Raw genomic sequence first — 15,538 nt, forward strand, 5'->3', positions numbered from 1 at the left:
CAATGCGCCCCACAATGCAATCTGTATTTTGGAAGTTACAAGATGCATTTATTTTTCAGCAACTGCACGCAAACAGGTCATTTCTGCAATAGAAATTGAGGAGAATAGCTGTGAAAATGTTCAAGCGTTCATGGCACTGGGTTTTCAAGGATATGTTTGTTTCTAGGCTTTAAAGGTGGAGGCGAGGCTCCAAAGATGACAGTTGCATATTCTACAAGCCCAAAGGAAGATGTGGCAGCTGCAGGCTCAGTGGGATCTTGGGAGGCTTTTGGCTTTGCCTTTATTTTTGCATTTACATATTCTGGCTCTAGCTTGTTCTGGCACTTCAGGACGGCATATGTTACATCACTCTTCATTTCCCCATCTGATGTGGTACCTCCACTGCTTTTATCCTTCTGGAAATCCACAAAAAGTAGGAAATTAAAAAGGAATTCTTGATTATTTTTAACATATCCTCTTCCCAAATGTTGTTCTCACTTCACCACATCTAGAAAATCTCCTCTCTAGACTCTGAAACTGGGGGAGTGGTGTAGGTGAAATACATACTTGGGATGCTCAGAGAACATTAGGCCACAGACCTACATAGAGGTTTGAGGAGATGGTACCCACAGTTGGCTCCATCAGTAACATGAAGGCATCACAATCATATATCACTTTGTGAATGTAAACCTTAGAGTCTATTCAGAACTTACAGCAGATCAAGGGCATTAAACTTTCCTCACACACAGTGCTAGATGCAAATGTAATACTTGTTTTCCAGGTACATAAGCTGAGACAGCAGAGGCTAAGTGACTTGCTTAAGTTACTGAACTGGGGTATGGCTACACGGTAGTCAAAGGTATAGTGGCAGCACGTGTAGACATACCAAATCTGACTTAGCTCAGGTATTGAGAACAGTGTAGCCAAGCCAGCCTGAGCTTCAGCATGGACTCTAGAGCTATCCAGGACCTTGGGTTGGAGATGAGGCCAGTCTGTGCTGCCATGGCTTCACTGCTCTTGTGGACTGAACCTGGTAGCTGGGGAAGGCCCACCTGTGCTGGAGTTGTACCTTTGAGTACAATGCATCTGTGCGATGCCCTGTATAATGGTAGCAGTGGGGACAGGAAGCCAAGAACCCCAGCTCTAGGTGTAAAAGTTAACCGTACAACTTACCCCTGCTTTATGTAGATGCATGGAGAAACCAAGCAAAGTGCTAGGAACACTGGACCTTCAAGGGGCATCTTACCTGAAACACTGCAAGTCTGCAAGCAGGAATTCTGCCAAAGCTCAGTCCATCTTCTGCTGTGAACAACAGACTCACCATTTAATGTGAAAGCTGCCTTTTCACCCTTTACATTTTACCTATGTCTAGAAATAAAGCAAAGGCCCAGCATCAAGTCTGCCCACCACTCTGAGCCTACTGGAGTCTTGTGTTACCAGCCACCTGCTGTGATGACACACAAATGACTCCTTTCACTTCTATTCAGCTTGAGTCAGGGGGGTGGGAGATGGAATCTGATGGTATGAAAGATGAGTGGTAGAAGAACTTGCCTGCCCCTCTCCTTTTGATGAAAGTCAGGGCAAGGAGTGTGAAAGCCGTAATCAGTGCAACACTGGCCAGAAGGACACCCAGCACCACAACAATATACAGAGTTCTGCAAAGAAATGTGCAATGTCTTTGTTAACATTGATGGCACCAAAGATGAATGCAGGAGGGGATGTGGGGTTGCTTGCAAATGGATTGAGACTCAAGGGTCTAAATTCAGGGTGCAAAAATAACACTTGCCATCTCTAACAGGAACAGTTCCATTGAAGTCGATGGGGCACTGCTGATGCACCACAGGAGCATCTGGCTTTGCTCTGTTTTCCCAGGCTTGTCAAGTGATGAAGCTATATTCAGGAGCTTGAATTATTTTTCAGCGCTGGCTGGCAGTGCTCCTCGAATTCAAAGGAATTCTTCCTCATTAGGATGCTGTAGCTCCTTATGGGTCTGTCTTTGATGGAGGTAATTATCAGGGTCCTCTTTGATCTGGCTTGCTAATGACTCCCACTTGACAGGTTATGTTTTTTGGCAGGGGTTGGTCTTACACTGACCACCCTACTAAGGCAAGAGCCACAGAAGTTGTAGCACAACAGGGCTGTGTGCTCCTCCCTCAACTGGAAGGAAAAGAGTAGAGAGCCCAACACCTTCAGGAAAGGTCTGGCTTAGCTTCTACCGACGGAGTGGGAGCCTTTCTGCTGCCTTTAATGGGGGTTAAATCAAAACCTATTTGAGAGAAGGTGTGGGTATGTGGATGTTCACCTCTTATCAACCTGTGCCTTTAATCCTGCTATGATCATAAATGTGATTTTGGAAGCCTTTTGCTTAGTTTTTGTACCTCTGCTGCTCGTTGCTGGCCACAGTGGGATGGATGGTCCCTCTGCTGCTGGTGGGGGATGAGGTAACTTCTAAAACACTACTGGGATTCCAGGGCTTTTCTGAAAATAGACGCAAAAGCGAATGAACACCTTGGACCTTCTCGAAGTTTTACAGTGAGGAGAAATCCTGAGTACCTAGGAAACTCCTTACGTTACTCCTGAGTAAGTTTCCCTGTCAGTAACATTTGATGGCACAGAGGAATCCAACCTGCATCACTTGCTAGCAAGGGCCTCGGCAGTGAGATTCAGTGGTTCCTTCAAGGATGTCATGCTGGGAGTTCTAGCCAGGTTATTACATGGTGCCAATCCCTAAGGTATCTAAATGGAAAGGTCAAGTGTAGGCACACCCAGAGCACTAGCAGTAAAATGGGACTGGAACCCACAGCTGACTCCAAGTCCCATGCACCATCCCTTGGCCTACACTCTTCTGATTCTGTTGTTCAAGACCATTGCAATTCATCTGCACCAAACCTGGGATAAGCTATGTAAGGGCACACTTCAGCAGTGGCCAGAGGGATGGGTTGAGGGCTTTGATTTCTCTGCATTCTTGCTTGCAAATTTTGAGGTGCACACTGTAGGCTTGTGTTCTATGACACATATGGAAGGAAAAGCTTCCTTAGATGTAAGGAAAAACTTCTTTATGGTAAGGGTGACCAGAATCTGGAATAGACTTCCCAAGGAGGGGGTGCAGTCCCCAACTTTGGAAACCTTTAAGAGGAGACTGGAAAGACACCTTGCTGGGATCATTTGACCTCAGCGGTATTCCTGCCCAGAGCAGGGGGGTTGGACTCTGTCTTTTGAGGTCCCTTCCAGCCCTTCATTTCTATGAGTCTATGATATAAGAGACAGGATGGCTACTTCAGAAGAGGAAATTTGAGCAGGCATCAGTCAGTCGCACAAGGGCCAATGCTCCCTGCTAGGGAAGGATGAAAAAGCTTAGATCCTGCGTCGAACCACTTCAATATTATTGGGCAAGAAACATCTTAGAGAGAGGTTGTGGCTTGAGTGTTTCATTTTTATTCTGGTCAGAAATACCATAAGAATAGCTTTGTCCAAGTTATTTTCTGCGCTTCTGCTTCCTGTGCTGGTTAGAAGAGGAAGGGTAGAAAAGCGCATAAATAAAAAGTTTATGAGCTTGGTGGGGAGGGGAACTGAACAAGAGTCCAGCTCTGTTCTTTGATCGTTTCAACTGCTGGTACAAATCTGCAGCTCTAAAAATGAATGAATCTGCTGATTTACATCACCTGAGGATTTGGCCCAATCTTATTTACACTACCAGGGCATATCAAAAGTCTGTAGGGGTCAATCTGGAAAATCTCTGGTCGCTTCTGATGCCTAGGCTACTGGAGCCCATTCAGGGAAAACCATTTTAATTTTTTGGATAAACTCACTTGAAACCACCAGGTGAATTTCCCGCAGGAACATGTCTTGGCTCATGAAATGGCTCCAGCAGCGATACTCTCCTGAGTCCTGGTACCGGAGCTCTGTCAGTGTTGCCGTGATCATGCAGTTCTCCTGGTCATTTGTTATCCTGATCTTTCCGCTTGCATAAAGGTTGTGATAGTAGTTCATTCTGATGGCAGGTTGACAATTGGTTGTGGTTACCATTTTACACAAGGTAAAATCTTGGCGGCTCTTGCTCAGGCCCATCACAGTATAGGAACAATTCAGAGAGATGGAGTCTCCTTCACTTGCAGATAACCTCAGGGGAGCTATGGAAAATAGACCAGTGACTGGTTATGATGAGAGAAAGTGCGTACAGAAGGGAAAATTCCTACAGATCTATAAATCCCACCTGGATTGAAACAGTGATACAGAGCATCCGGACAAAAACAGAAGAAGAACATGTAAAAAATGTGGAAATCGTCTCTGTCAGTCCAAGGAGAAGATTTCCTAGGATTGTATTTACATTTGTTACCACTGTACTGGGTCTAAGCTGGAAAAAAAAAGCACTGCACAGCTCTGAGAATCCACTAATTCTCTCTCTGCTTTCCAAAAGCATATTCACAACTGGCCCCTTTGCTAATGGTTGTAGCATCAGAGGACCAAAGGAGTGAACAAACCATTAGGAAGTGATGCTCTCTTGTCCCCTGAAGAGGTGTCTGGGGCAGGACTGAAGTCTGTTGGCCAAGGCAGCTGGTGTTACTGCCACTGCCCTTGCCTTGGGTGCAAGAGTCTTGGGCTGTCATCGCACTTGGGCTCTGTTGTATTTTGTTGGTGATAGCCAAACCCAAGCCCCAAATCAAAGAAATGAAGCCACTAAACACAAGACCAAACAAAAAAATTCCCCAAACAGTTGCCAAATGTCACAGCAGCCATGAAAATGAAGTCCCAGAGCATAGGCGCAGCTGGTGGGGGCCATAGGGCTAGCTCATTTCAATTACCAGCAGCAGGTTTGAACTTTAAGGGGTGCATCTCCCTGCGACTGGGTTAAAGCTTTTCCCACCTAACAAGTTTATTTCTGATGGGAAATGGTTTCCTGACAGCGTGGAGATCTTGGTGCAAAGAAGTCCAACTTTATCATCTGTTATTGTTATCATCAACGTTATCATTATCATTACTAGTACTACTATGAGTTTCATCAAACAACCAAAAGATTAAATTTGTTATTTTTGACTGCTGACATCAGATGAACCCAACCAGTTTTGTTGAAAAGCTGAAAAGTGTTGATTTTTTTTTTCGTTTTGTTCTAGATGCATCTGACATTTCTGTATCCAGATATGTAATTGGGGTTTAACCATATCTTAATGAATACATTCTGGGATTTCTGTCTCCTCCTACACTGTGTTTAATTTTGAAAAAGAACTGGACGTGGAACATCAATCTTAATTTAGAGTGCGTGAGAGGCATCACAGGCTAGGGCCCCAGCCAGTATATTACTGGTCTGTAACTCACCCTCATAAGCGACCAGCACCTGTATTCGCTTCAGTATGATATACTTCAGAGAATCACCAAGCATGCACTGGTACGTTCCTGAATCCTCTACTCGGAGTGGCTTCATGATCACAGAAATCCAGCCAAGTCCCGTGTCTTTGAGGCTGATTGTGTTTTTTGTTGCACTGTGAGGGTCATTCTTTCCATCTGCTGGGGAGATCGAGGCTAAAACTGGGCAATTCTTTGACAGCTCCTTACACAAGTATTTCTTCTTCAGTGAATACTTGTGCTTGTCGTAAGAACATCCTGTAAGAAGGGAGTCTCCCTGCACTTTCTTCTGCACCTCTAGGTCCCGTTCTGCAGATGTCCCTTCCAAAGGAGGAAGAAAGTGATATTAGAGCTGATAGACCTTTTGTATGAGGGGCTCTGAACCCAAGACCTAGCGATGGGCATATGGGCTGTTACAAGGCATACCTGAAGCTCTGCATCCCTGTCTATATGGACCTCCATAGCGAGCCCCAGAGCAGGGCAGCTGCCCCCTTCCTATGCACCAGCCCATGCTTTTCCCCAGCACAGACCTTGTGTCTCCTACTCTTCCTCCTGTGAACAGGAGCAAGGTGGGCTCTGTCCAGGTTGAGCTGGCAAACTGGTCAGCAGGGCTGGATTAACACACAGGCAAACTAAGCATGAGCCTAGGGCCCTAAGTGAAGGGGCCCAGTTGTGCTTAGTTTACATATTATAATTATTGAGTGGGAAAAAAAAAGTAATATAAATTTAGTAGTAATATAAATTAAGTAGTAAGTAGGAGCCCACGAGTTTGTTTGCCAAGGGCCCACTAAAGGGTTCATCCGGCCCTGCTGATCAGAGCCCCTTGCTGGTCCATCCCCTTGTTCGAGTCTTTTGTTCCTTCTGGCGCTTTTGGCACTGCCTTCTTCAGGCTCCCAGCAGCTGGTCCCTAAGGGGCTGGAGGAAGGAGTCCCTTTGATCCAGGAGAGGTCCTTTCCCCAAAGGTTTGGGGTGATGAATCCTCCTTTTATGACCGTGCTCGTCTTTGCAAAACACACAATTGCTGGGAACAGAACCAGGGATCCGGAAGCATATACGATAGATCCACAGACCCCGTGAGCTGAACATTTCCTCCCCTTTCAAATAGCCAGTGACCCCCTTTCATGGCTACCTCTCGCTGGCTGCAAAAGCAGCCTCGTGCCATGTGTAATGAATGCAGCAACAAGCAAAAGGTCTGCCCCAGGGGCAGTCTCTCCGTGCCTTACCTGTTAGTGCCAGCAGGAGCAGTAGGGCAGGGAAACCTGCCATCCTGCAGTGGGAAGTGGTGTAGGGCTTGGAAGAGGTAAATGCAGTCTTGCGGCTTTCCCTTGGGCGCAGGAAGTTAACACCCTTTGAGTCACTGCCTTTCTCACTGGCTCTGGAACAGCCATCTAGATTTGGTTCCCTGCATTCGCTCTTTGAATGGGAAGCAGGCGTTTGACCACAAGCCACTTTTATCTGAAATGTGCAGCTGTTTAGATATGGACATTCAGCCAGGGGGAGAGAAGGGACTGGGGCATGTTCCATCTTCACTGCCATTTTTAGCAGTGGTTTATGTTGTACTGACAGCTTTTGGTTTCACATAGTCTATTCTTCTTCTTCTTTAGCACTAGCCTGGGAATTTTATACTGGCCAATCTCAAAGCTCTTTTATGAAGGTAGAAACTTAGACTTAGTGTCCAGGTAGGGAAACAGGTGGGGACTAGCTTTGCTCACAGCAGGCCAGGGGGAACAGAGCCCATCTCTTGGTTCCTGGTCCATAGGGCCCTGCATTATAATGTTTCGAAGGGTCCTTCTCATCGGGATGATGCGTCTCTGTGGTAGTGCATGCACTTCCAGTGCCTGCTGCTTTAAGGGCTGAGTCAAGCAGCCAGCATGTGCTTGATTGCCACAGCCATTTTAAAACACTGGCTACTTATATAAGCACAGCAGTTTCCTGCTGGTAGACTAGGCAGAAGCATTGCCTGGCTGAGCAGAAGTAGGAATAACCAGGAGAGAAGGGCAGGAGCTTATGGGGATGGTTTGGAGGCTCCTGGTCCTGGTCATGACCTAGAACTGCACTCTACCAGGGATGGGTTGTCTGGTGGGGCTCCTGGTGGAGCGGGAGCCCCCAGGAAATGCCAGGCCAGTTACCACCCAGATGAAAGGTGGGTTGGGGTGCCTTAACCCCAGCCCTTACAACACTGTGGGTACAAAAGGCCAGGCACAGCTGCAGCCACCTGAGCCTCCACAGGGGAGGGAAACCCTGGATCCCAAAGGAGGGGTGGTAGCGAGGATCTGGAAGTGAAGTCGGCTTCCTTTGGCTCTGCTTTGGGTTTGCAGCCAAGAAGAAAGAAGTGAAGGTGCTTCAGGCACTGGATTTGGTGCAGTGCAGTGAATGTGGCTGAGCATATGTGGATTCTTGAGTGTCAGCTTTTTGCATTGTGTAACTAGACCCTTGCCTGACACATGCAGCTAAATGTAGCTCTTCTTGGGGCTTGTGATGAGTAAAACTCACATGTCCGTGACATCGTGAGGACCGGGTGGAACAACTGCACGAAGGGGTGGCAACTAGCTTACCCCCTTCTTTGCAAAACAATTTCTTGTGAAATCAGGATGCCCGGCTTCTCAGAGCTGTACGCAGGCTTTGTGTCCGTTCCAGGCTGTGGGGCAGTTCCTCATGCCTGTGCCCACCTCATAGGCGATCTTCCCTGAATCTAAGGCCTGAGAGCGCACGGGTCTTTTCTGTCCTCGTAGCCCACAAGCTGTTCTAGATTCCTGCTTAATGACTGCAACAGGAAAAATAATGGCGTTGTCTATGCGAACTGAGCCTTGGTTTGGAGGTTAGAGGGGGATGCTAATACCTGGCTTTTAGCCAGCAGTTTCCATCCACTTTTACAAAGGAGGTCGGAGGGAGGGAAAGTGACTTGCCCAAGGTCACCCAGCAGGCCATTGTCAAAGCCAAGGCTAGAACCCAGGTATCCTGAGACTCACAGTAGCACTGGTCTGCTGGGCCAACCTGCCTTTGTGAGCCATGCTCATAAAAATGGCACAAATACAGCTTTGAGCAGTTCACAGCAACAACAAACCAGAGAATTTCTCCTTCCATAAGCTCCTTTAGTTGGCCTCATGCCCCTTCGCCACTTCCTCAGTCGATGGAGGAGGGTCTGGCTAGCTGCCTCCAAGTTTCTTGGAAAGGAGCCCTGCAGGTCTAGCTTTCACGTCCCCTTTCAGAGGCAGCCTCGTTCTTCTCTGCACTCGCACTTGGTGGGCAGGTGGGAACTGGGTGGATGCACGGGCAGCTCTTTTGCAAACTCAAAGCTTGTGGAAATAAATAGCGATGACTCCAGGCTAGAGTAAAGCACTCAACCTGCTGGGTCTTCAGTGTGTACGTATGCTGTGTTTGGACCTACTGAGACTGCAAGGAAAGACTGCACAGGGTCCATGGTGAGCAACCAGAGCAAGCTTTCCTTTGTGTTTGCATGATGTTTGTGGTACCCCTGGCATCTTCCACCTTCCCTCTGCTTTGTCCTGTTAATGAGCAAACAGGCCTCCCCTTTCCTCCCTGGCACTCCAAGGTTTTGGAGTCAGGTGTTGGTGGGTCTCGCCTTGGAGCCAGATGCAGGTGTTGCTCAGGGGCTCGTTAGGCTCTGCAGGCTCACAGAGCAGCACGGCAGGCAGCCCACAGGCTGGCAAGGTTCAGAGCAACCTAAAACTAATGCCACAGGTAAGAGCTCTACTGCATTGCCGCTTATTGCAGTTTAGTTTTCTGTTGCAATGGAACAATCTCCATTAGCTTTACAGGTAAACTCTGGCTTAGCAAAAATGAGATTTTTTTTTTCTGCGTAGAGAAAATGGAGCAGAGTGATATGTGGATGCCAGTGTGTGGCCATTGCAGCCCAGGCATGTGTAAATAGTTAGGGGAAGCTCGGATGGAGAGTTTCTAGGATTCCTTTTTCTCAGCCTGTTCCTGTTCCTCTTTATCCTGATGTCACCAACTTTCTCCTTTCTTAGTCTTGGAAATGCAATAGAAAACTGATTATTTGTGGAGTGTGAGATACAGAATTTGTCCTGGATTCGGGAGAGCATCTGTCTGCTTCTGCAGACGCTGCTTCAGCCCTGCATGCACTTGGAGCATGAGTTTCCCTTCATGCCAGTGCAAATTAGCGTGTTTTAGTGTGCTGTGACTGCTGGGGAGTGTGGTCTTGCTGTTGTGTTAGATCTGAGGATACCTCATGCCTCACTTTGCCCAAAATATTATGGATGAGTGAGGACATTAGAAAACAAACCGGTGATTTGCTTAATTTCTTAAAGCATTGCCTGATTACAGAAGCAAGCTTTACTTGGCATAAAGCGGGGGCACTCAGCCCCTGGTCCGCAAGCCAGGTTCGGCTCTGGCTCCATGTCATCTGGCCCATGGGCCTGAAAATTTTGGCAGTGGGGGAGTGGTGGCAAGCTTGGAAACCTCTGCAAGCCACCAGGTAACTTCTTTTCTCAGAAAAAAATGCAATTACAAGAGACAAACTGGGACCCAGGCTCAGAGTTCAGGCTTCTCACTTCAATTGCACGATCATACAACAGGATGGGGGGAACCAGTGGGTTGAATATAACATCTCCTCCAATGCCTGGGGATCCAATCCTCAGCTGGTTGCAGCCAACTCACTGTAATAACGAATGCAACAGCAAACAGTGCTCCATCTCTGAGGAAAGCACACTCTCTCTGCTTCGTCTGCTGGTGCCAGGGCAGGGAAAGCAGATCTCAAAGCAGAGAAATGCAGCCCCCAGCTCCTTGCTTTGAAATGGCTGGGAAGGTATTTTAATCCTAGCACTGTCCCTAATTCTAGGTGAGGTGGAGGCCGGCTGTGTTTCAGTGGCTTGTAAAGGACCAGCTGCACCTCATCTGAGGAAGTTCAGCAGCTTAGATGGAAATACAGAGTGGGGCCAGAAAATGATTCAGGGCTTGTCCCCATGTAGTTCAGTGTTAGTGCCTGCTGTTTGATAGCTCTCACTTTCTCTGTTGCCTTTCTGATGTGCCACCTCTGCTGGGCAGGGCCACGAGGGGTATTGGTGTTATGAGGGACCTTTTGAACACTGAAGGTTGCTCTAAATGTCACCAGGTGGTAATGACTAGGGTGGAATTATCCGTCAGTGTCAGGCAGCTGCATTTCTAACGAGCAGGTTCCTTCTTTCCCTTTGCAGTGCCAGGATCCCATTCATATACTTCTTTCTTTCAGTCCCCTTTAATACACCATCCCCTGGGAGGTGAGGATCTGGAGATGGTTTCTACTTGCTATTACTGCTGCACGGGTCCAATATAAATGACTCAAAAGGGCCCTGCAATGGGTTGAAGGTCCCTATTGATGTCAGAGTATCTAACTCTGCCAGTGATATGGGACAGCAGCAAGTTCATCTGCAGTTGCTGGCAGCCAGAGCGAAGTACTGCTGTCATCAGGGGAAAAGGCTCCTGTCTCGCAGAAGATTTGGCTTTTAATTCTCAGGATCACTGCCACCCAGTAGCAGCCTCTGCTTTAAGCACAAAGCCAGCACTTGGTGAGCTGACTACATCTCTGTTTTGTGGGAGACTCGGATAACGCTTGCGGACTGATTGTGATAACAGAAACCATGTTACCAGCTGGGGAATGTAACCCATGTACCACAGAGGTTACCTTTCCCCCTTGGCTGTTGTTAGACACTAAGTGCTGCAGTGGGCTACTGGGGCTTTTTCATGAGCTGGGTTGGAGATGGCTCAAGATTTCAGCATCTTTCTCAGTAATACCCCAGCCAGGCTTAGGGGAGGATTTGGGATTTTTCTGCATGTGGGGAGAGCACTCGGTTTGCTTTTTTGGAGCCATTCAACCCCCTGTGGAACTACGGGTCCACAGAGCTACTAGTTCTTTAGCACCAAATGGCATTGAATGAGGACAAGGCACATGGAAATCTGAGATGAAACAATGCCTATTTATTTTAGTATTGCAGCTGTACTGAGTCCACTGCCTTGGGATCAGGCCGCAGGCTGCCCACCATGGCTGAGACCACCCTCAAAGTCCCTCTCTGGCACTAAGGGAGAGTACACTGCTACATGAGCATCATTGCTTTCTTTTGCAGTGAAAGAAAACCTGGCAGGGCAAGCAAAGGTTTATCTGTCTTGGCACTGAGCTGAGAGCACAGGGAGAATGGAGCAGAGTCTGTTCACCCTGCCCATACCTGTGCCAACAGCACTGCATGTGGGCATCTTTGATGGGGACCTTGGGAGTCTGGCTCTACCCTTTTCCTCCCTGCCATGTGTCCAACTGGTTCTCTTGTGCTGGAAGTGAAATAGGAATATGGGTTAGAAAAGCAGTGAGAGATGAGGCAGAGGCTGATACACCTGAGGAGGGCATGAGCTAAGTACTGCCTCTGCCTAGCTGCTTTAAGCATTTTATCCTGTACCTTGGCAACAGCAAAGGTTTGCCCTCAGCCATATTCTGGGTCTCAGTAGTTCTTTCCCATATGTGTCTGGCCCAGCAGTGAGCAGTGCTGTCCCAGGGGGGTCAAGTCATCTGTGAGTGCCCTCATGGAGGTCACGCCGAAGCAGGAGAAGTGGATGCTCGTTCTGGCTGTGGCTGTCCTCCTCTGTCCCCTTGCTTCGCTTGCTGGTGGCGACAATAAAAATCAGGATGGCTGCCAGGAATTTGGCGGTCAGAAATGCAGCAATGATGTAGAAGAGGCTGAAGTCAGGTGCAGGCAGGCTGCGGCAGGGAAAACACAAGCACAGAAACTGGGTTTGACAAGGGAAGGATGTTGCCAGACTTTCATGTGAGTCTTGGCCTTTGGTAACCGGAAGCCAAAGATAACAGCTGCTTCTACAGAGCACTCTCCCACCACGCTCTGGGACACTTGGGAGGCTAAAATGCTTATAGGAGTGCTAAGCAATGCCTTCCCTCTAAGAGGTTTTGCATATGACAGACAGGAATTATTTTATCCAGCATTCAGGTGCAGCTGTCTCTGGGGTGGAGCATTGCAACCCCAAAGAATCCCTTGGGAACAGTAAGAGACCATCTTATTTGAAACCTAGGTCTGACCTCCTGCAGCCACAGGGGAGCCCTACGCAGCAAACCCCAAGCTCCATCTCTGCTTTCAAGGCTGAACTACCCCTGAGGTTTAGACCCTGTGGGCTTACCTGGAGATGCTGTGTACAGCTCTGGGGTCTTCCAGCACCTGGGTCTCTGTTTGACCTGTGGGTGGAAACATCAGCTTGTGCTGGTAATGTCCTTGTGCTCTGTTTATTCATGACATAGATTTGCCAGTAACCAGCGTGGATCTGGCAGGTGATAAATAAAGTCAGGAGAAAGTTGGGGCTGAGCCTGGGTGGCGCTGGCTCTGTGCTAATGCCTTAGTTGGGGCGCAAGGGCACGATGGGTCTCTCCCACACTCCAGTGCAAAGGGTACGGGGCAGCTACTCTGCTCTAGAGCAGGTGCTTGGGGGAAGAGAGTTGAGAGGTCACCGCCTCCGTTAAGGCAGCTTGGGAAGGAAAGCCAGGATGGAGACAGCTTGATGCTTAGCTGATGGGCGTGATCAGCACCAACTAAACTATCATGGCTTATTACCTGGAGGATCCAGGGATGCCCAAACTTTGGTGCATCGAGGCTGTGTTAGCTAGGAGCCTCTTGGTTGTGTATTGTTGGCACATGGCTCTAAACAGGCTGGTTCTCAGTTGCACAGGGCCACAATATTGATTTGTCTTTGGGTCTTCTTGGATGGCTGGAATAGCATTTGCTTGATTTCAGCAGCAAAGAGCAGTGGTCTTGCCAGCATGGTCCCTGCCCTACGGTTACAGGGGAGTCTGGCTGCAGTCCACATTTCATAGGCTCCATTTTGTGTGTCAGCCTTGCTTGGCTCCCTTTATTAGCATAATGACTCCAAGATGTGTGATATAGGGAGCCACAAAATATGGGTTTGAGTCTTACCTCTGTCACGGTTTCCCTGTGTGATCACGGCCCAGCCACTTTCTCTCTCTGGCCCTTATTATCTTCATTTTATAGGGAAAGAATTACTTCTTTGGTAAGCTGCCTAGGGTAGAGACTCTCTTTACACATATGGACAGCACCTAGTATGGTGGGACCATGCTCTCAGCTGAGGTTTGCGGCCGCTACTAATGCTAATAAAAAACAATGCATGAGCTCTTGCTGTGCTGAACTCCCTACCAGGGACCTACCTTCTAGCACCTCCACCTTCACCTTCTGCAAGGTCCTTGTTGTCCCTAAGAAGTCAGTCTTGCACTGGTACAGCCCAGCGTCCTGTTTCTGGAGCCTCTTGATGGTCACCATGAGCACCCCCTTGTGAATGTTGTCCGAGATGGATGTGGTGCCATTCCTGTTCTTCAGGAACGGCAGCCAGAAGCGGCGGGCGCTGACCACGCGCTGGCATTGCGTCTCATCGACCTGCTTGCACCAGCTCTTCTCTTTCCACTTGTGCTCCTTGGGGCCGTAGGTGCAGTTGATGGAGATGGTCTCTCCCTCCATGCCATATACCACCGTGGTGTTCTCTGCTGCATAGAGCTCTGGCAGGATAAAAAGGGGAATGAGATCTGGGTCTCCCCCGTCTCTGTCATGCACGCTCTCTCGTTCTCTTTTCTTGTCCACACTAGAAAACCTGGGCTGCAGTCTCCCTTGCATGCACCTCTACTGGTGGTAGCAACGCAGGGTACCCAAGGTCTTTACCACCTTCTCATCTAAGTGGCTCTCCCGCCGCTTTGGTCAAGTTCAGATTCAGGGCCCTGATTCTAGGCCTTCTCTAAATCTTGCTGTGTCGAACCTAATTGCTGGGTATTTCACTGCATGGGATTTGGGTGGGTCTTCTGGTGTGGGTGAGGGGAGAGGAGATATGTCCTCCTCAGTGGTGGACTGTCCTCTCGCAACCCAGCACGCCCTTCTTTGCATTGGATTATCTGTCCTTGGTCTGAGTAGGGCTCACCATGCCTTGTCTGGTCACTGGATTTGCTCCCTGGTAGCACAAGACCTTCTTTTCAGGGCCCTGATCGCATTGCCAATCCACGGGCAAGATGATGGTTCAGCGAATCAAAGCTGAACATGAGAAACACAAAATATACAGGGTCAGATGGCTGGCAGGCAGGCTCTGACAGTGCAAAGGTCCCTCAATATCGGTGTAAGTGGAGTTCCTACGTTAGGGTCCTTTTTTGCTGCCAGAGCCATGTGACATGGCTTGGGATAAAAGATAATTGCAGCCACAAAGCAATCCCCAGCTGGTTGTTGGGAGGGGTAATTCATAACCCTGTCACTGACCTCTCAGTTTGTCTAGTCTTGAGAAAAACCTCCTTTCATCCTGTTTCCTGGGGCACTGCTAATTCTAGCCCTGACCTTTAAGTAGCTGATCTTCAACTAATTTGCTATCCCCTTAGAGTTCCTTATTTCTAATTTGTCTATGTCTTTACACTCCAGATGCCAAGGAAGTGTGTAGGCTGAGCTATGTACATTGTGAGAAGGGAGAAGTGTGTCCTTCTGGGGAGACTGCATTTTAAGAGACTTTTTTTCAGTCCCTGAGCACCTGCTGAGAGAGCTGAAGGGAGCAGTCAACTGAGAATAGCTGGTTGGAGGGGTTTTGCACATCTGCTTGGGGAGGCCAGGATTATGTGGTCTTTTCTATTATTGAAGTAAGACTGGTAGGAACAGGCATGAAAAATAGATGGTTTCCTATATGCCTTGAAACCACCAAAGCCCAGGCTTGCCGCCCCTGCTATTCCGACCCTGGGCTCCTCCCCACCACTACACCACAGCTTCTCACTCCCAACCTCTGCAGCCTGTGGCTACCTCAGCTGCTCCCTCTTTTCAGTCCTAGCCCCTCAAGCGGTGCCAAGGCCCTTTTCATCCTGACCCATCGCTGCCATTTCACTCTGGATCGGAGGCTAGCAGGTACAGACTTGCTGTGGTCCCACAGAAAACATTGCGGAAATCAAGGGTTCTTCCTAAATCGTTCTGAACCCTCCTCTCTCTTCTGTGTTCACTGACAAGAAGGGACAAAGAAATTGGGTGCTACACTGTGACTGGAACAGGAGAGAGGACAGATTTGTGGACCAGGCAGTAGCTTGAGACTCAGGAGACCCTAGCTCTATGAGAAGTTCTGCCCCAAACTTTTCTGGTCTGACCGTGGGCAAGCCACTTAACATCTCTGTGCCTCGGCTCCATGTCTGTAAAATGGGAGTAATAACTTCCCTGCTGCAGGGGGTGCCAGGAGGCACTTGAGCCTG

The 15,538-nt window shown here is 48.6% G+C and overlaps 2 protein-coding genes across 3 annotated transcripts in view; both read right to left on the bottom strand.

Annotated features, from left to right (window-relative positions):
• The window catches only part of LOC109295377, a 12,003-nt gene extending 5,279 nt beyond the window's left edge, over nt 1-6,724 (bottom strand). Inside the window, exons 1-7 of one of the 2 annotated variants that reach the window (XM_019514221.1) lie at nt 6,543-6,724; nt 5,293-5,640; nt 3,789-4,109; nt 2,358-2,457; nt 1,531-1,634; nt 1,226-1,278; nt 279-395 (exon numbers count right to left, since the gene is read on the bottom strand). In XM_019514221.1, coding sequence (XP_019369766.1) covers nt 279-395; nt 1,226-1,278; nt 1,531-1,634; nt 2,358-2,457; nt 3,789-4,109; nt 5,293-5,640; nt 6,543-6,585 — 1,086 coding nt within the window. In that variant the 5' untranslated portion in view covers nt 6,586-6,724. Of the gene's footprint in view, nt 1-6; nt 396-1,225; nt 1,279-1,530; nt 1,635-2,357; nt 2,458-3,788; nt 4,110-5,292; nt 5,641-6,542 lie in introns of those variants that run through there. The other variant, XM_019514222.1, reaches the window with a different exon arrangement.
• A 4,507-nt stretch (nt 6,725-11,231) lies between these two features.
• Nucleotides 11,232-15,538, bottom strand: part of LOC109295379 (triggering receptor expressed on myeloid cells 2-like) — a 6,054-nt gene continuing 1,747 nt past the window's right edge. The window contains exons 2-5 of the mRNA XM_019514224.1: nt 13,490-13,834; nt 12,454-12,508; nt 11,814-12,025; nt 11,232-11,771 (exon numbers count right to left, since the gene is read on the bottom strand). Of these exons, the coding sequence (XP_019369769.1) occupies nt 11,830-12,025; nt 12,454-12,508; nt 13,490-13,834 (596 nt within the window). The 3' untranslated portion in view covers nt 11,232-11,771; nt 11,814-11,829. The remainder of the gene's footprint in view (nt 11,772-11,813; nt 12,026-12,453; nt 12,509-13,489; nt 13,835-15,538) is intronic.

The sequence above is a fragment of the Gavialis gangeticus genome, unplaced genomic scaffold (genome assembly GCF_001723915.1).
Source record: "Gavialis gangeticus isolate Ggan-Ray unplaced genomic scaffold, GavGan_comp1, whole genome shotgun sequence".
NCBI lineage: Eukaryota > Metazoa > Chordata > Crocodylia > Gavialidae > Gavialis > Gavialis gangeticus.